Below are 22301 nucleotides of genomic sequence, written 5' to 3' on the forward strand. Positions count from 1 at the left end.
ATACAGTGCATACTGTGCCAGTTTTCTGTATGCGTGAGTATCCGAATGATGCAACATTTGCCAGAACGTGCAACCAGAGTGCACTGTGTGAAATACTGAATCCCATAATGCAATGCGATCAACTTGACATTTTACAGTATTCTGACAAACGGACAAGAACTATGTTGTAGTGATGAACACCCGGCCGAGAGTCGTGGGAGCGAATGTTAAAGACCTTCGTGACACACCAGTCTTGAGTCCCAGGGAGGAGATCCGGAAGGATAAAGGAGGAGTGCTGACAGTGACTAGAGAGTACCAGGTTTGGGACATTTATTTTGTGTTTTATTCTGTTTATATGCAGTAGTCGTTCGTGAGGGGCTGCTGCTTACTTCCATTTTGTTGTTTGTTAATTTCGTTATCAAAAACTTTACATTGAACATTCGCCGGTTTCCTGCCTCCTCCTTCTCTGAACCTTGAATTTTAACTTCATTATTTAATCAGGCTGTCGTAAGTTAAAGGGGACCTATTATGCCCCTTATCACAAGATGTAATAAGTCTCTAGTGTCCCCAGAATGTGTTTGTGAAATTTCAGATCAAAATACCCCACAGATCATTTATTACAGCTTGTTAAATTTGCCCCTATTTAGGTGTGAGCAAAAACACGCTGTTTTTGTGTGTGTCCCTTTAAATGCAAATGAGCTGCTGCTCCTGCCCGCTTTCCAAAAGAGGGCGGAGCTTTAACAGCTCGCGCTTCGGTTGCTCAACAACAACAAAGCTGGAGAATCTCACACAGCCAAAATGACGATTCAGTAACGGTGTTCAGCCTTACATTGTTCAAACCGGAGTCGGACACTGATGGAGAGACTCAGGAAGAAGTTACAACTTTTAGAATGCATCTGAACGTTTCTGAACGGTTAGTGGATAAATTTATGTAGTTGCTGTGGAGTTGATTCAACTCATTGACTAGCATGTGCCGTCATGTTAATCTTTTGTGCAAATCCAGCATTGAATTGACCCTCGTTTGTGAAGCAGTCCGGCGTAAAAAAAACAGCATGGCAACATTAAAATTATTAAAAATGCAAAATAACTGGATTTATTTATGAAATAACTGGATAGTGCTTGCTGAAATTAACTTGCATTTTAATGTGACAACGATGTAGCTGTTTGAATTGTTCATATTGTTTTGCGCACTACTTTTAAAATGATAGCATATACTATGCACAGTATACTAGTAGTATTCCATTTTGAACATAACCATGGTGTGTATCTGTGTGTGGCTATGCCACAACAAGCATTACAGCTTGAGTCTCCTGCAAATATTTTTCACATGAATATTCATCTGCATGAATGCGTATTTGTGAACATTTTGCATTTGTGTGCGTTCCAGTGAGTAATAGCTGCTCCGTTTGTACTCGTGCGTGTGTGTATTTAAACGTGAACGAGAGAGCGGCTGTGGGTGTGTATACACACCCTCCTGCTGATGAGGCCCAGTGCCAAAATCAATAGAGTGCTTCTGAGGCATCATACTGTAGTATGAGAGTGGCCGGAAGAGATTTTAATAAATGCTGTGTGCATGAGAGCATGGCCTGCCTTGTCACTGCTATCGCCCCCAACAAAAAAAATCTCCCCCTTTCTATAATCTCTGTGTGAAACACAATATTATAGCTTCAAAAACTGTCATCTTTTAAAACAGTTTTAGTATACTTCAACACCCATAATGCACTGGGCAAACTTCAACACCCATAATGCACTGGGCATGTTGTTGTCCAAGGCCACTCCCAGCATTCTGCTATGGATATACTTACCAAATACCGCACTTATTCAAATACCGCTGTGCTTTAGTAGAAAATACTTCTTAGAAAACTTTTAGTCATAATGGTGTCAACTTGTATTGTTCCTGGGTGCAAGAACATTTAGCAGGAGTGAGTTATTTTGCTTGCAGGCAGTGGCTAAAAGCCGCAAAGTATCGTAAATATGGAGACATCACTCCAGGTAACATGAAGAACGAGTAAACACTGTTCATTTTCATATTCTGCCAACATTGTAACAATACAAAGTGGTTTGAAAATCGGTGAAGTTACACTTTAAGCTTCAGTTCTGATGTGTGCAAAATGTTATTCAAAAGATCATAGCACATTAACATAAGATCACCCATGTTTACTTAATAAATGGCTATTTCATTATCAGCAACTTCATGAATGAAACTAAACCTGCATGCCGGGATAATCAATCATGGTAAGTAATTTACAAATAAACGTCTTAAAGATACAGTACCAAAACAGCTGGTTTAAAGGTCAGAAAGAGTGGAAAATTGGTTGTATAAAACTAAATTAAGACCCTTAAATAACATTATGCGAAGTATAAAAGTGTAGAATATAGCCCAGAAAATATGACAAATGATCATATACCTATATGTAATAACCCCCCATAAATATAAGGTACAAATGGCTGATTTTCTGTATCATTTCAGTAGGTAATACACCTTAAACCAAATTACACCTATAAACACTATATTCTGTCCTGCATTGCTTTATAGCTGCAATATTGTGATGTCAAATATGGCAGAAATGCTCGATAAGCACAATATAAATGTTTGTGCAATTTTAGTCAGTGAGTGGATCCCTAACAAAACAAAAGAAACCGTCACAGAGAGTCAGGTTTTAAGCTAACAGGCACAAATGTGTTTTTACATCATTCATTTGGAGTGACTCTGCCAATGAACTGTGATTTTGAAGGTCCAACAACAGCCCACTCTTTTTGGCTCTTTCTGTCTCTTCCTGACTTGAGCTTGGGGGGCCTTCTTGCACTTGACAGAACTTTCTAACATAAAAACCACTTTCCTAAAAACCATCAAGCTGTCAAGTGAAGTGGAAAAATGAGAGAGATTACTGCATAAAGGCCGAGAGGGGGCAGAAAGAGAAAGAAAGGAAAAGAGATGGAGGATGGCTCAAGATTCTCCTGAAGATAAAACACATAAAACGTTCCAATCACTTTTTTCATCACTTCAGACTTATTTATTCTTCTTTCTCTTCCTGCCTCTCTTTCTTTGTTTACTTAAGCATTTGTTATTCACAATATAAATGTGTTACTCAATTTTGGAGTGGCCATGATGGCTCATTCAATAAGAAAAATAAGCTGTTTCCCCAAGAGAAAAATGACCTGAATTGAGGAACAAATGGAGATTTCTGCATATATTCTATATATCAATCAAATATCTCAGATTGTTCCAGTTATTATATTTAACTAAAATTTAAATGATAAAAAAAAAAAAAACATTTTTACCTTGAAATAAAAAAAATAAATAAAAAAATAAAAAATGGCAAGGCAATATTTCTCATTTCCTTTTAGATTAACTTGATTGTACTAAAATAACTAATTAAAATTAAAATAAAAGTAAGACAGACAAAACTTTAAATTTAAAATGAAAATGGAACATATAAAAATAAAAACTAAATCAAAATATAGTAGTCAACATTTAAAGTGGATCAAAACCTTTCATCAATGTCCTAAAACCTCCTTTGATTAACTTTTTTGATCCACTTCAAATGTTGACTACTGTATTAACAATAAAAAACTATAATAGTATCTCAATTATACTACGAACTTGCCTGTTTCCTGGCTACCAGTTTCTCTGTAGCTGGCTAAGCGCGCTACTTGAGCGACGTAAACAAATTAATAACAAAATTAAAAGAAATTTCTGATCATCCTCCATAACGTGGCCACTATTTACATCTCAAATCGTCTGCAAACTCTTGCATTACCAAGGTAATGACTAATGCATTTTCCCCACAGTGGAAAATGAAACATATCCGTACCGGCTGGGTTGGATTGGCACGGAACGGAAAGGTTAAGCAAAGAGAACAGTTTGGCCTGATGGTGGAAAAGCGGCTTAAGATCTCAAAAATTTCTCATTAAATTCTCCCAAATCCAAATGATCTCAGCTGTACTATCCACATATATTTTACAGCTCTATACTCATACTACACGTTGCATTTTCACCTTTTTACATCTCTTAAAGGGATAGTTCACCAAAAAATGAAAATTATCCCATGATTTACTTACCCTCAAGCCATCCTAGGTGTATATGACTATCTTGTTTCAGATGCATACAATCAGAGATATATTTAAAAAATATTCTGGCTCTCCCAAGCTTTCTAATGGTAGTGAACAGGGGGTGTGTTTTGAAGCCAAAAAAATGCATCCATCCATCATAAATATAATCCATATTGCTCCAGAGGTTTAATAAAAGCCTTCTGAACCAAAGTGATGGGTTTTTGTAAGAAAAATATCCATATTTAAAACTTAATAAAGTAAAATAACAAGCTTACGTACGCATTGATTTGATATTTTTAAATATATCTCCGATTGTGTTCGTCTGAAAGAAGATGGTCACACACACCTAGGATGGCTTGAGGGTGAGTAAATCATGGGATAATTTTCATTTTTGAGTAAACTAAACCTTTAAGAAATTATAGGAGAAACATCCGAGACAAAAATGAAAGACAAAAATGAAACCTAACCAAGAACTCTAAGTCTCCTGAGCTCTGAATGAGCAAACCGAGCGATAAAATGTTCCTCTGGGTAATTAGTATTCTTATGAAACATTTGTGATAGGCAGAGCCTTCGATTGAATTCATTTGCAGCTGCTGCGTTTGCATTTCGTGCAAATAGATGTGCTCATAATAAGACGATCAAGGGTTTTTCTTATTACAGTCAACATCTAACATGATGACTTACACGTTCCTGGTGCGGTGGGGGTGGAGGGGGTGAACAAAACGTGTATGGCTGTGTGCACGTTTTTACACAGTGAATAGAAAGGAAGTGGAACTACAGCAAAGTGACTCCCCTTGCATTCAACATCTATGATGTCATAATTACTCGCATCAAAGGCATTCCGTTCGCCACGGCAACTGTCATTCTCCCTGGAGGCGTCATTAAAACAGAACACACCAAACCGAGCTGAGCAAGAGCTTACGGAGAAACTTCAAAACACACGCACACACTGCAACCAAACAATGTTAGAGCGGGACAGCAAGTTTGTACTGAACCTAAAGAGGAGTGACAGAGTAATACATACACACACACACACACACACGTGCCTGCAGACATTCATACGGCACGATCACACACACACACACATGCTCAGAGACACTAAAAGACACTATAAATAGGCCAGCTCTAATGTGGTGCTGTGTAGTTCTTGCCCTTGGGTACAAGGCTCTTCCAGAAAGAAAGAGAGAGAGATAGAGAGGGAAAGGAAGGAAGAGTATGAGAAGAGAGTGAACGGCATTGAAAATGCAGCCAAAGAAGAAGAATTAGCATTTTTTGAGGGCTAACTTTTTGAGATATACAGCAAGAAATATACAGAAATAAATCTTCTAGCCAAACCTGCATATAATGTGTTTAAAATTTAAAATGTACTTACATGTAAATTTGGGTAGATGACACATAACATTGCACTATATATATATATATATATATATATATATACACACACACACACACACACACACACAACCATTCAATTGATCAAAAATACAGTAACATTGTGAAATATTATTACAATTTAAAAAATATAATTTTTAAAATATATAAAATAACAGTTTTCTGTTTTAATAGATTAAAATTTATTTATAAAATAAACGTAATTTATTCCTGTTATGGTAAAGCTGATTTTTCCAGTCTTTAGTGTCACATGATCCTTCAGAAATCATTCTAATATGCTGATTTGCTGCTGCAGAAACATTTCTTATTATTATGAATGCTGACAACAGTTAATATTTTTGTGGAAACAGAAGCACATTTTCAGGTTTCTTTGAACAAAGTTCAAAAGAACAGCATTTATTTGAAATAGAATACTTTTGTAAACTTTTAAACATATTTACTGTACTTTTGATCAATGCATCTTAACTGAATATAAGTATATTTAATTTTAAGTACAAATATTCCATGTTGGATCTTAATTAATGTAAGCTATAAAAATAGTTTTAGATTGTTTAGCATGTCACATGGCAAACTTCCCAAAAGTATTTTGTGTCAACTACCCATTTGTTCTAGTGTGCACGTGTTTTTTTGTGCATGTATTTATGTGGCGGTTTGACCGCGATGACCTACCCCAGGTAGCGTCTTCTGCTCGTGAAGTGCGGTCTGAGCTTTTAGCGCCGATTCTCTTGCACAGTATGTGAGGAAGGCACAGCCTGAGAGAGGAAATAACAGAGACAGAGATAAATTAAAGACAGGTCAGAGAGGTTGAGACACAAGCAGGTGTCTGTTTGAGAAGAGCTGGGCTCTCTACCTTCATATTGTTTTCGCCAACCCAGGAAAGAAAAACAATATTATTACATTTGTGTAGCAGACACAGAGACATAAAAGAAAGAAGAGAGATGAAGAGGTTCTGAGAGCACATGCCCACAGCCATACACACTCACGCTCCCCAGAGAAAGAAGGAGAGCGTGCGCAAATACAAGAGTGTGTGTATGTGTGTGTGTGTGTGTGTGTGTGTGGAAGAAAATATGCAGCTTCTTTTAATTTTCTGACTACAAGGCCTTGCTGGTATCAACATTTAACAGTGTATGTTTGTGTATGCTTGCTCATTAATTTGACAGACAATGAGGATGCACTTTGAGATATTTTGGCCAATAAAAAATAGCTGATGATTATTATTTTTTTGTTTAAAAAAAAAAAAAAAGCATTCATACTAACACTCTTCAGAATATTGAACATTATGTAAAATTATATAAAAATTATGTACAGACAGTTATATTATTATATTATCCAACCAATTAAATATGTGTGAGCATATATATATGTGTGTGTGAGATTGGGAAACTTTTTGCCATTGAGATGACTTGGAAAAAGTGTCCCAATCAACCTGAATTCACCCTATATAAATTATGTATTTTTTACAGGTGAGAACATTTTTACTGGCCCCATAAATAAAACAAAATGCTTTTAGCAACATTTTAAATGTGTTATAATGGTACAATGCATTAATAATTTATCGTAACAATTTATTTTCATTAATTAATTACATTTTTTGTTATACTATAATAATAATTCATAAATATTCATTAGTCATGTGAATGATGCCTCTGGGATTTCAACAAAATACTAGATAATATTATCTTGATGCCATTTAAATGAGCAAAATTCACAACTACAATGTTCAATACATTACAGAGCACCAAATGTTTAAGTTTTGAGACCTAAAAACACATGCACATGCATGTGTACATCAACAAATGTGAGATTTAGAGACAATGCAGCACTGGTTTTTAAGTTCCTTAGAAAAACAATAAGCAAGATTTGCAAATTCTAGCAGGTTAGAATTAACAAAATTTGCTGCATAATGCAAGGATAAGCCAAACAACAACAACAACAAAAAGTTATGGAGAAAATCTGTAAGAAGAAAGAGTGAGATAACGAGACAGTTCATCCAAGCACGCCTGATGCGATAGGATCTTTTTCTCAGCTTTCATGGCTTGCTGCAACTTACGTCTCCTTCTTTAAGTTCAGTGTGACAAGACGACAATCTTCCTGTCCCTCCTCAGAACATCTGCCCTAACTTGCATCAATGTGTATTTGTGTTAACATGCAGCTCTACGAACAAGCACTCACTCTCACGTGATGCTAATCTCACCCTGCTAAAGTAGTTTGCTAAAAACAACCGTGAATCTTTTCAGCGTCTACTTAATCAAAAATCCCACTGGGATAGGAATAGAGTGGAATAACCACTGAACAAAAGCTGAAACGATTAGCGTCGCATTTGTACATGAAGTAAGCAAATTTGAATATGCAAAAGCATGTTAATGGATGCTAATGTTTATGCTAATCTTGCATTAATATTAAAAAAATGCTAATATATTAATATGCTGAGTAAACATGATAATCTGCTGCTGACATTTCTGCCTGCATGCTAATAGTGTCACAAACGACGATAAGATGGAAAGACTGATTGCCAACCAAAATGGAAAATTAAAACGTTAATTTATTTTCAAACAAACCCTTGTTGCAGCAAGATGCTAATCTTTTCTTTTTAACAAAAAAGGAACATAAAACCATTTTGGTGATGAAAGAAAATCAACCCTTATAAAAATTTACCATGTTAACCACTGCTTCCGTAGTTATTGTACAAACAACCTAAAATTATGAAAAGTTTACATGAGATTTCAGTAGCACTTTAAAACAAGATTTAATTTGTTAAATATAATTAGTTAACATGAACTAAAAATGAACAATACTTCTACAGCATTTATTAACCTTAAGTCAATGGTAATTTCAACATTTACAAATACATTTTTAAAATCCAAAATTGTATTTGTTAACATATGTTTACGCACAGTGAACTAACATGAACAATGATTTTTACTAACGTTAACAAAGATTAAAAAAATGATTGCTCATTGTTAGCTCATGCACTGTTAAAAAAGAATTGTTGGTTTAACCTAAAAAAAGTAAGTTACCTGGTTGCCTTAAAGGAACACTCCACTTTTTTAAAAAATAGGCTCATTTTCCAGCTCCCCTAGAGTTAAACAGTTGAGTTTTACCGTTTTCGAATCCATTCAGCCGATCTCCGGATCTGGCGGTACCACTTTTAGCATAGCTTAGCATAGTTCATTGAATCTGATTAGACCGTTAGCATCTCGTTAAAAAATGACCAAAGAGTTTCAATATTTTTCCTATTTAATAGGAATATCATGTAATATCATGCGCCTGCTACAGAAAGCTACTAAAAACATATTTAAAACAGTTCATGTGACTACAGTTGTTCAACCTTAATATTATAAAGCGACGAGAATACTTTTTGAGTGCCAAAAAAACCAAATAGCGACTTTATTCAACAATATCTAGTGATGGGCGATTTCAAAACACTGAACCACTGATTCAAAACACAAAAAATTTGTAAAGCATCGAAGCTTCATGAAACAGTGTTTTGAAATTGCCCATCACTAGATATTGTTGAATAAAGTCGTTATTTAATTTTTGCTGCACAAACAGTATTCTCGTCGCTTTATAATATTACAGTTGAACCTCTGTAGTCACATGTCTTTAGTAGCTTTCTGGGCATTGAAAAAGGAAGTGATCTTGCTGTCAATGCAGGCCTCACAATGAAGGCAATTGATTTAACATAATACTTTGAGTTTCTGTTGTCTGAACCAATCGCTTTCATTGTATTAATCCGAATTTTTAATTTCAACCAGGTAACTTACTTTAAGTTAAACCAACAATTCTTTTTAAAGTGTAGTAGCTAATTCATTAACCAATCTTAACTAATGAGACCACATCTAAAGTACAGAGATTTCTTTCATGCAATATAAAAAGCTTTCAGAATCTCTCTTTAATTTTGTTTAGCTCCTTTTTTAATGACAGCAGTAGTTTCATTTTTATCCTTCTTTAAGATTTTCCCCTTATTGAGTAGACAAGAAGAAGTGAAGTATGAGAGGGAGGGAGATGGGATCGAGAAATTTGGGACTCGAACTTGGGTCGCCCAAAGCGCAATGTTGAAGCGCTGCCATGTCAGGTCCATCTAGTAGATTACTATTTTGTTAACTATTTTGGTAGATACTAAAAGAAAAGCGTGACCTCAGAAAGGAGAAAGGGAACTAAGTAAAAAGACTGTGAGAGCAGCAGTAGCGTAGCTTTCTCCCTGCCTCCCCATAAAAGCCCCAATGCCGCAGGGACGCTAAACACACACAAGGGACTCACGCGCTGACGTCCACACACACGGGCCCCCTGAGGCTACAGCATGAATCAGCAATATTCTTCCCCGCTGTCCACTCTGTGTGTTTAACCCTGGCCAGGTTGGGTGAGCCCATGTACGCTTGCGTATAAGTGTGTGCGTCGATGTGTGTGTCTCCCGCAGTCCTGACTGGGTTTTTTAATTAACTCTGACTCATTAGCGTTGGGGAGAGCTCAGTGTGACAGCTTGGCGCGCTCCTCTGAGGGCCTGTCATGTTATAGAACGGGCTAGAGCTCTCATGGGACACTTGTGCATGCTTCCCTGTCCCACTTGACAAGCGTTGTAGCGCGCACACACAAGCAAACGCGCACAAATATACGGGATGAACGGAAAGATAATGGAGAGCCTCTATTTGTTTGTCCTCTAAAAGCAATATTGTTTCTTTCTGTATGGTCAAGACAGCACTTTAAGGACAACAGAGAGAGAATGTAAGAGAAAAAAAAAAAACAGTACAAAGGGAGCAGTGAAGATAAAACAACGGTCGGATGGTAATGGAGGGGATTCGGAGGAAAAGCTGGAGGTTTGTGAAAATAACAGAAGAACGAATAGAGTCTCTGAGGTTTGTCAGAGGCGTAGGTTTCATTTGAACATCAGGGCATGTCTCCAAGTACTCTGGAAAAATAAAACAAACAAACAAATAAAAAATGACTTAGAGAAACTTTAAAAAGTGGTTCAAAATCCAGGTTTTACATTAGACATCAAATGGCAGCCAAGCACAACCAAAATTTGTATCTTACAAAATTAAACGTAATGTTCTTACAAAAAAAAAGAAAAGAAAAACGAAATGTATTAATTCTGTAAATTTTAGAATTTATGTAATTCTGCAAAATGCATAAGCCAAAGAATACAGCAATATGCTAACTTGGTGCTCAGGAAACATTTCTTCTTATTATCTTATTACAATGTTGAAAAAAGCTGTGATACATTTTCAAGATTCTTTGATGAATAGAAAGTTTAAAAGAACAGCATTGATTTGAAATCTGTTGTAACAATTTAAAATTCTTTCTTTTATTCAGCAATGATGCATTAAACTGATCAAAAGTATCAATTTCTTAAAAAAAAAAAAATCTTACTGATCCCAAACTTTTGAACTGTAGTGTATATAATTTAACAAGAAAGTTTTGTACCAAGTGATAACTTCGCACCAAAATATTTACAAGGCATTTCATACTAAATTCTTGACTCTGATAAAACAAGACAGAAGCATGATTTGGGGGACAATTCACTCCCTCTTAGTCTAACCCTATAGATGTGAAACATGCATGCTGTGAAAATTGCAGGACAAGGAAGAAGAAAGGATGAAGGAAAGTAGGAGAAAGGAAAGTAGAGAAAAGATAAGATCACCAGGATTCTGTGAACACTATCCACTAGTGTCCTACAGTAGCGTCTTATCTCCCCTTCTGCAGACACCCTTAAGGGACACACACACACACACACACGCACACACACGCACACACACACACACACACACACACACACACACACGCGCACACACACACACACACACACACACACACACACACACACACACACACACACACACACATGTGTTATGGGGACATTCCATAGACATAATGATTTTTATACAGCACAAACTTTATATTCTATCCTATAACACCACCCCTAAACCTGCCCAATCACAGAAAACTTTCTGCCTTTTTACATTTTCAAAAACCATAATTTAGTATGATTTATAAGCCATTTTCCTCATGGGGACCAAAAAATGTCCCCACAACATAGACTAGGACCACACACACAAATCTGGAGATATATACTAAGAAGCAAAGTAAAATATCTGAAAGAATGATTAGAAAAAGAATGAAATTTATCTAAAATCCTTTGAAGTTAACAAAATGTGGCCAAAGTGTCTTCACTCTACTGTCACCACCCTGGACACTTTCAGAAAAGCACTTTTTAGCTCAGCAATAAAATAAATCAGATTCACAATCAACTAGTGAAATCTAATCTGGATTAGAAATATATTTAGCCTTATCCTGAAATACAAGAATGATGAATTACAACAATTTATAAAGAAAAAAAAAAAGCACCACCTTGTAACAATGAAAAATTATATATAAATGTAGCTGATAGTTATAAAGATAAACCAATATTTTTATGTGCTGGCATGAATGGATGACTTGTTGGGAGGCCTGACTCCCATTCCACAAGTGTTTCAGTATACACAGTTTTAACAACATTTATGAAAATGCCATCCTACAAAGCCCTTTACCAGTTGCACATTATTAGTGACACATATCTTCTGTATTTCAGTACTACATCCCAGTCACCATGGTGATCATCGGCCCTGACTCTATTCACAGTGCCTTGGGTCAGACTTTGTGATGAGCAATTGCTACAAAAACATTAATGAAGGAAATACTAGGCTGCAAAAGAATAGTATTACAGTTTAGACAAGCGTAGGTTTTAGTCTGTAGTTACTGTGTAGTTGTGTTGTAGCTGTAATGACATGCCGCATCAGAACCACCATACACTCTGTCAATGTCATGACACTCAGTATATCTTGTTTTCAGTCTCACAGCATGAGAACTAATACGTTTAAATATACAAGAAAGAACAACCTGATCTCACGGCAATTCGTACGTATTTTACAAGGTGGCTCACTCATATGAATTAGTAAGTTTTTTGCTAAATCGTACAAATTTTAACGAGTTGCCAAATTCGTATGAATTTGTAAGAATGACCTACCCCTAACCCCGCCCCTAAACCTACCCGTCACTGGGGTTTAGACAAATCATATGAATTCGTACTGTGAGGTTGTACGAATTAGCCACCTCGTAAAATACGTACGAATTGGTCGTGAGATAGCGTTGGAAAGAAAGGGCCAATTCTATTTGTAAATAAATGCAAAAAAGGTCAATCATGATTGAGTGTGTATAAATATTACAATGACATCATCGTTTTTAAATCAATTTTAAAGGGTTAGAATCATGATTCGGATCACGTGTCAAACCGACAAACTGCTGAAATCACGTGACTTTGGCGCTCCGAACCGCGGATTCGACACAAAAGATTCATAACGCTCCAAAGCTTCATGAAGCAGTGTTTTGAAATCGGAATTTTTTTAATTTTTGCGCACCAAACATATTCTCGTCGCTTTATAATATTGAACCATTGTACTCACATGAACTGATTTAAATATGTTTTTAGTACATTAATGGATCTTGAGAGAGGAAATGTCATTGCTTTGAATGCAGGCCTCACGGAGCCATCGGATTTCAACAAAAATATCTTAATTTGCGTTCTGAAGATTAACAAAGGTCTTACGGGTGTGGAACGACATGAGGGTGAGTAATAAATGACATTATTTTCATTTTTGGGTGGACTAACCCTTTAATGGAACATTTCAGACTTAAAGTTTAAAAGGTGTTAAGAATTCAAAAGTTTAGGGTCAGTAAGATTTATTTAGCAAGGGTGCATTAAATTGATCAAAAAGTGGCAAACATTTACATTTTAACAAAATTTCTATTTCAAATAAACACTGTTCTTTTGAACTTTATTCTTCAAAGAATCCTGCCCCCCACCCCATTTTAAATTGCATATTTCTGTTTTTAATGTATTTTTAATCAAATAAATGTAGCCAAGGTGAGCAGAAGAGACTTCTGACTTCTTACCGACTTCAACCGTTTGTACGGTAGTGTAAAAAATACTTTAAATTAATTACAAAAATTAACAGCACACCTAAGGCTGAAATGAATAGAGGCTGTTTGTTAAGGAGTTCAGGCTGAATTAATTGTAGAGAAAAGAAGAAGAGGAATTTCAGTACATTGTTCACCTTGCAATCACTACAATGACTTGCTTTGCTCAGAATTATAACATCTTTTCATGTGATATTACACAAAAAATACTTTTAACGCTTTCAAAGAGAAGTAAAACAAATTTCTACGTTTTTTCCTACTCCTCTAAATAAATTGGAATTCTTCAGCTTTTTTACATTTTAAAGAATGCTTAGAAAATGTCAATAACACAAATATAGTTTTGAAACAGTAAACAAATCCCTCCAAATACATAAGAATTTTGGTCTGTAAATGGAAATATCAATGTTTTGTAATCCACACACACACACACACACACACACACACACACACACATAAATCTCAAATCAAAGGTGGTGGTTTCAGTAGCCTTTGTACTAGTGGAAAAAAATGTGTTGGATCAGTATTTCACTAGAAGCCTTTAGGGTTTATGTGTACAATTGGTTTCGAGAGTAAAGGAGAGGGCAATGGAATAATGCAGGCGTCATTTATAACAATTGGGATTCATGATATGAATAATAAATTACAGCTGCTCCTTCACTTGTTTTTGCTTATTACTGTCATTATTTATACCTGCCACTGCAAATAATCCAATTGATCATCTGGCCAAAAAAGCATTCATCTTCAAAAGTTTCTGTGAGGGCAATAACCCAAGACTGTTTGGGCAATAATCACTAGTGCACCAAAAACAACCAACAAACAAACTGGCATAAACACACCAGGTAAGCTGAGACATTTCCAGCTGCGGTTTGTGTGTGCTCAAATCAATATGTGTTGATCAAACATTTATTGTTCCAAAAAGTGTTTCCAAGCACTGTCATGTTTGTTCATGTCATTTTAGTGGCCGTGCCTGACAAGCGTGTCTGCGATAGCGTGTATCGCTTTCATGGTGGTAGAGATTGAGCAAAGGTACCAAATTCCCAAAGTTCCCCCTCCTCCCTTTAACACGAGTATCCCCGTAGACCTTGGGTAATTTGAATAAACTGTCCTCCAAGGTCTGAGAATTCAAGGTCTCCTGAAGTACCCTAGGACACCTTTGCGCCACTCCACCCTGCCCCCACCTCCAAACAACATGTCTTCTTAAAATATTTAATTGGAAGCAGTAAACCCCTGATTAAATAAAAATGCACTTTGAAGACAGCAATATGAGCTCAGAGAGTAATCTGAGAGAGAGAGAGAAAGTGAGAGAGAATGAGAGCGATCTTCAATTACTGTGCCGAAACCACGTCAAGCTTTTCTTTTTTGATTCAATAAAATAGGCCTTAAATATTCAGGAGCTGTTTCTAGGACTAATGAGTCCTCTCCTTGAGTGATATTATTCCAGTGGAATGAAGTGGTAGTGTGAGGGAATATTTGAGGAGGTCGGTGGATGCATTTCTAATGGGCTTTAATGCTAAACCTGGATTCTCCACTGCTGCACCCTTGCCGTGGAAAAAAATAATCTTGGAGAGATGGCAGTATGAGCTGAACTCCCCAATGACATGACATACACTACAATTCAAAATTTTGGGGTCAGTAAGATTTTTTTATATATATATATTTTTTTATATATATATTTAATTAATTTAATTTCAATTAAATTAAGGTTACACTTTCTTTTAGGGTGAGTTACATTGTACTGAAAAAATGTGTCTAGGTTTCCACAAAGATATTAAGCAGCACAATATTTCTTGATTACCAAATCAGAAAATCTGAAAATATGAAATTGTCACTTCCCTGGAATACGACCCATAGGAACATTTACTAAAGTTGCACCCCTATCGTCAACAGGACTCATTTTAATGCATTTTTTATCTGCGTCATATTTCGGGTGTCGCGTAGCTCAATTGGTAGAGCATTGCAATATACAACAATATGCAATTATGTGATCATGCGATCGTGGGTTCGATCCCAGGAAACGCATGTGCTCATGAAGTGTATATGCACTAAAAATCACTAAGTTTAGGTTTGGGGTGGTGTAGTCGTTAATAAAAAAAATGAGTTTTGCTAAATGGAAATAGGACAAATGGCAGGTAAGGGGCTGTGTAAAAAGTCCACACATTGCATTTAAATGTAGGTCGTATATAGGTCGTAATAAGGTGCTTGAAAAAACGACCTGTAGGGTCATTTTTTGGAGGACAGTCTCGAAAATTAGAATGATTTCTGAAGGATCACGTGATACCGAAGACGAGAGTAATGATGCTGAAAATTTAGCTTTATCATCACAGCCTTGGTGAGCATAAGATACTTTCAAAAACATTTAAAAAAATCTTGCCAGCCCCAAACTTTTGAACATAAGAGTCAACTTAAGAGACAAGGGGAAAAAAGGGTAGAGTAAGGTAAAATAAAGTAAACTAATGAAAATGAGGGGAAAGGAACAGGTAAAGGAAAATGAAAAGCAAAAGGTACAAGAAAAGGACAAGAAAAAAAGGAGAAAGAAAAGGAAATGCAAAGGGTAAAGCAAATGGATAGGTAAAGGAAAACAGGAAAATGACATGTAAAGGAAAAGGAACTGGTAAAGCAAAGGAAAGAAATAAATAAAAAGGAAAATAAGCAAAAGAAAAGAATGATAAAGGAAAATAATAAGGAAGGGGAAAAGGAAAGAAACAAGTATGTGAAAAAAAAAATGGAAAATAGGAAAAAAGAAAATCAAGATTCAAAAATCGGTCTTGTCATTGAATCTATTTACTGGAAATAGGAAAGGGTAAAGGAACCTGGAAGGAAGGAAGGAAGCAAGGAAGGAAGGAACTCTTTTCACTGTTACTTTCTTTAGGAAAAGAAAAAGGCAAAATGCGGAGCACAAAGCAATGGAGACGAGTGCAGAACGGAGGACAGGAGAAAAGAGGAAGGGCTGTAAGTTCTGTGAATCGATTGGCGGAGGAAAAAGCCTAGGCTCTAATGTGTTGCATGTGAAGGATTTACTGTGGAGCAGAGCTACTGAATCAATGGTGTAGAAAACGCATCATTAGGACACAGTCCCCCCCACTCCATACTCCCAAAGGATCCAGAGACAGTATGAACGCACACTACAGTACATGCAATAAATACAGCTCCACACTTCCTAACACTCATTCAGGCTCGTGTGTTAACAGTCTCACAATTAACAACACAACCACACACACACACGCATTAATACAAAGGGACTATAAACGCAAACCTACACCGACTATTTTCCATTCACGCTCATCAATACATCTTCACACATACAGTATAACACTATAAGGCAAGTCTTTCTCTGTCTCTCTACCGTCTTTTCTCACACGCGCACACTGCTTAATTCGACCAAGCCTTTTTGAATTGAATTTACATCACCTTTTGGACAGATAATAGAAAATTCAGCTGTGTGGTGTTCAGAAGTGGACAGTCAATTACATCCTGGCTCTGTGGGGCTTCACCGAAGTATCAAGGATAAGCCCGTCTGCCAGGCTCTGAAATACAAGAACTGAAGGTTGCACTAAAAGAGGGTAGAAAATATCTTTGGCTTACCAAATATAGTATTGTTAGAGCAAAGATGTAAGGGAGTGTGTTTAATACTGAGAGCTTGTTAGCGAGATGTCATGCAGGAAGGCAGTAAAGTCAAGGTTTACGTAAATGTGCTGCCAAGTCACATGACTAATCAAACCAGTAATGTGGCATTTCACAGCGGTTTACAAATCAACATCCTTCCCACTGGCAGGGTCAGAGAGATGGGCAATGCTACGAGTGCGCTTTAGCCCTGAAAATGTTTCATGCACAGCCATTTTTGTCACTAATAAAATCATTCACATCTGCAATCTGCTCTATAAATCATCTGTAGTGTAACACTGTATCCTAACTAGACGTGACACCACAACACACGATATAAGGTATCTTTTTTCTATGTTAATCAGAGTTTTTGTCCTAACCAGCCATTATGGAACAACAACACAAAGTATGGCAATGATAATCTCAGGTAATGTTTATGTGTTATTTAATGTTAAAAGTGTCTAATGTGAGTTTGAATATCATTTTGTGTGTCTTTTATAGCCGCACAGAAAGCAACAATGGACAATTTACCTCAGATCTTCAAAAAAATGAAAGGAAACAGGAACGTTCAAACTGTCAACTCATTGTGAACAGACAAGTTTATTGACAAAAATGGTTTCAGTAACTCAGTAAATATTTTCAGTAAAGTTAAAATGGTGTAATATTCATGAATTTGATTATGTACTTATCCATTTCGTTGCGAGTGCTGGGAGCTTGCCGAGAGAGCCTGCCTTCGCTCTCTTCTGACTGGCTGTGATTTTTGATTGACTTTATCACGTCTCAAAGTCACATCTGGTGTTGACAGACAAATTGTTTGTCGCTGGACATGGTGTAACAAACCAAACTTTTGACTTTTGGTATGAAATTGTAGTTAATTCTGCAAACAAAGTGAAAGCTTATTGAAATTATTATGTACACTTTCAGTTCTGCAGACAACCTTTTGACTTTTTGGTCAGATTTGTGCTCCATCCAGATGAAGTACTGAATATTTCAAAGGCATAACTCTGATAACAAAGCGGAATGTACAATTGCGCTTGAAGAGTTTGCAAATTCAAGACATGAGACTAACCACTTGAGGCTCTTGCAAGTCTTTTATTAAGACAAAATACCATGAACCTCGTGATATTTGACAAATCCAGAAAATAACTGACACACATACTCTACCTTCAAAAGTTTGTCAGTAAGATTTTTTTTTAAAGAAATGAATACATTTATTCAGCAAGAATGCATTAAATTGATCAAAAGTGACAGTAAAAATTCTTAAGTTAAAAAAGTTTTTATTTCGAATAAAGAATTGCTGTTCTTTTGAACTTTCATTTTTACCAAAGAATCCTGAAAAAAAGCTAATACAGAAAAGATTTCAACATTGATAATAATAAGAAATGTAACTCAGTGATTTCTGAAGTATCGTGTGACACTGAAGACTGGAGTAATGATGCTGAAAATTCAGCTTTGCAGGTGTTTCAATAACTGTGACACTTTTGTCTGTGAAAAATACCTGGTAACACTTTACAATAAGGTTTCATTAGTTAGCATTTGTTAACTACTTTAGTTAACATGAACTAAGGAATGAACAATACTTCTACAGCATTTATTAAACTTAGTCAATGTTAATTTCAACATTTACTAATACATTATTAAAATCAAAAGTTGTATTTGTTAACATATAAACAACGAAGGACTGTATTTTTTATTAACTAACATTAACAAAGATTAATAAATACTATAACAAATGCATTACTCATTGTTAGTTAATAATGTTAACAAATGAGACCTTATTGTAAAGTGTTACCAAATAACTTTCATACCTACACTCATTAGTACATATATAATTATTCCTAGCAATGTCTAACAGTATATATACACTCATGCATCAGTATTTGACAACATACTGCATACAATGGCTAACTCTCTTCCTGAGTCTAATTTCAATAGCTAACCTTTAAGACATCCTAAATACCCATGATGAAATAATATTTTCACACAAAACTGATGACAAAATAATAAAATCTATACAGTAAAGACATTTGAAAAGTAGGAAAAAATAGATGAATGCATGATAAATCATTTTAATGTTATCTTAACATAACAAAATACAGTTGAAATATGTTCTTTTTTAATAAAAATCAACCCTAAAGTTGAAGAAACACCCAAACATAAAGCATAAAATAACGGATACCTCTTTTAAATATTACAGACAACCTTGCTTCATACGCATCCGCAGAGGTCCGGCTTTTGAGACGCACCCAAGATCCACCTGCTAGAGCTGAAGCGCAGACAGACTAGAGCGCAGAGACCGGCCTGCCGAAAGCGAGCGATTGTGTGGCAGGGTGACCGGCCTGTCTGACTGCACCTCTTACCCTATCGGTGCCGTCCTTGCATTGACACCAGCAGACACAAACAGCTCCTTAATATTCCCCCGCGGTCCCCTTGTCTCATCCCGTCAGTGTCCCGCTGTCCTCCTGGCCGCGTGGACAAAAGGGACGGGACGTTCCGGGCGGAGGACATGAATCATTATGCCTCCTCTTTCCGGGACCGCTCGCATGCCCATTGATTCTACCGACTTAATTGGCTTTATTAGCCAAGACGGGAAGTCGGTGAGGGGCTTCTGCGGCGTCTCCGTCTGCACCCCCCTCTCCTCCTCCACCCTTCCACCCAGTCCTCCTCAGGAGGAACCCAGTGTAATTGTTTTCCCTCTATCTTCTATGTCATTGTCGGATGGGTCCAGGGGGATTATTAGTAACCCTGGGTCCCTCAATAATTCATCCTAAGCTATTTATACACAAATGGAGAGTCCTTTAAACTCTCCCTCAGTGAGCTTATCTACTGTTCAGATGGAAAGGGAGAGCGAGAGGGAGAGAGAGAATCCAAAGAGATTGTAAAGGGTGCGGAGAGCGAGTGAGAAAGCGAGAGAGAGCGATGTGTACCTCTTTTCAGCAGAGACACAATGACCTGTTTCTCCAGTGTTTTTGAGTTTCAAGGTGACGCTGGCATACTCTCTCCCTCCTCGCCTGCCAACCCAACAAAAGTGGCATCTCGGGAATACGCACGCTCACACAACGCTCATTAATGGCTTCTAATCTGCCAGCCTTTCTATCCATTTAACACAATTAAGACGTTTACTAAAGCTAACATGGACCGGCAATCAACTCCAAGGACACAGCAAACGTGCATAATAGGATTTGTAAACAGACAATGTTTTATCAAACGCACGCTCGATATCCTTTCCAACATGAGCACGGCCCAGACAGGAAGTCAAGCTGACTCTCTACAGGAAACAGAGCATTATGGCTGCTCTCCTAAAATCCTGCACATGCACACAGACGCATGCTGTGAAGGCCCTCGCGGCTGCTTCACGCTGATACCCATGTTCCTCACTCTTTTAAAAAGAGGACAGCTAAGCTGCTCAGGGTGAGGAGGCCCACGGTGGAAAGCGTTTCTACAATCCTCAAAACTCGTAATATTTATCCGTTTGGCAGAGCAACCCTACACTATCTTTCTCTCCTTAAATAAGTAGGACTGCAGAGCTTCAATTTCAAGTCTTTTTTTGTGAATTTAATGCCCTCGGGCAGAGCATCCGAGGTAGCGTAGCAGCGTGCAACTACACGTGGGTATGACATGGGAATTAAATGAGAGAGTAGTCTGCATAGACTAGATGATTTGCCTACTGAAAGCAGCATTGTTAGCCAGTCATAGTTATCAGTGTCATCAAAGCCTGGAACATTATTACAAAGCCATAATGTTCCGTAGAGAACCATAATGTAGTCTGCTACCTCCAGACAGGTCTAAATATGTCTGAATCGACTGGGAGTCTCCAGGGAAAACAGAGTCATGAATTTAAACTATAAGACACTTTCTTAGAAAAACAAAGCAAAAATACACTGTTTATTTCTTAAAGATGAAGAGCCTAATATTTATGCCAGTAGGATTGCAAAAATAATATTTCCAAACAAAATCAAAGATTATAATTTTAAGAAATTCATTTAACTGTAACTAGAAAGCCACAGAAAGATAGACAGAACGACCGACCAACCAACCAACCAAACGAACGATAGATATATGGATAGAATGAATTAACAATAGGTAGATAGATATAACAAATGATAGATTGATAAATGGATAGAACAAACGAACAAAGATAGATAGATGGCTAGAACAAACAAACGATAGATAGATAGACAGAACAAACGAACAAAGATTGATAGATGGCTAGAACAAACAAACAAGTCACGACAGATAGATGGACAGAACAAATGAACAAACGAACGATAGATAGATAGAATGAAAGATAGGTAGATAGATTTAACAAATGATAGATGATAGAACAAACAAACAAATGATAGATAGATGGATAGAACAAACAAAGATAGACGGATAGAGCAAACAAACAAAGATTGATAGAACAAACACGACAGGTAGATGGATAGAACGAACAAACAAACAAACAAAAGAGAACAAATTAATGATAGATATATGATAGAACAAACGAATGACAGGCAGATGGATAGAACGAATAAACGAACGATAGATAGATAGAACAAATGAATGATAGATATATGGATAGAACAAACAAACAATAGATAGATGGATAGAACAAACAAATGAATAAACAAACGATAGGTGGATGGATAGAATGAATGAACGATAGCTAGATAGATATAACAAATGATAGATGGATAGAACAAACAAACGATAGATAGATGAATAGAACAAACGGACGACAGATAGATGGATAGAACAAATGAACGAACAAACGGTAGATATAACAAATGATAGATAGATGGATAGAACAAACGAAGGAACGATAGAACAAATGAACGATAGACAGCTAGAACGAACGACAGATAGATGGATAGAACAAACCAACGATAGGTAGATAGATATAACAAATGATAGACAGATGGAAAGAATAAACAAACAAACGATAGATGGATAGAACAAATGAACAAAGATAGCTAGATGGATAGAAAAATGAACGACAGATAGATGGATAGAACAAATGAACGAACGAACAGTAGATAGATATAACAAATGATAGATAGATGGATAGAATAAACAAAAAACGATAGATAGATAGATGATAGAACAAACGAACGACAGGTAGATGGACAGAACGAACGAATGATAGGTAGATAGATATAACAAATGATAGACAGATGGAAAGAATAAACAAATGATAGATGGACAAACAAAGATAGACAGATGGATAGAATAAACAAAGATAGATGGATAGAACAAACAAACAAAGATAGACAGATGGATAGAACAAACAAACAAAGATAGATGTATAGAACAAACGAACGACAGGTAGATGGACAGAACGAACG

At 36.5% G+C, this 22301-nt stretch overlaps 1 protein-coding gene across 9 annotated transcripts in view; it reads right to left on the reverse strand.

Moving 5' to 3' along the window:
• Nucleotides 1-22301, reverse strand: part of LOC127503456 (CUGBP Elav-like family member 4) — a 103220-nt gene that overhangs the window by 66840 nt on the left and 14079 nt on the right. For all 9 annotated transcript variants that reach the window (XM_051877304.1, XM_051877303.1, XM_051877302.1 and 6 more), the window contains exon 2: nucleotides 6094-6176. In XM_051877304.1, the coding sequence (XP_051733264.1) occupies nucleotides 6094-6176 (83 nt within the window). The remainder of the gene's footprint in view (nucleotides 1-6093; nucleotides 6177-22301) is intronic.

This window comes from Ctenopharyngodon idella, chromosome 21 (assembly GCF_019924925.1).
Source record: "Ctenopharyngodon idella isolate HZGC_01 chromosome 21, HZGC01, whole genome shotgun sequence".
In the NCBI taxonomy this organism is placed as follows: domain Eukaryota; kingdom Metazoa; phylum Chordata; class Actinopteri; order Cypriniformes; family Xenocyprididae; genus Ctenopharyngodon; species Ctenopharyngodon idella.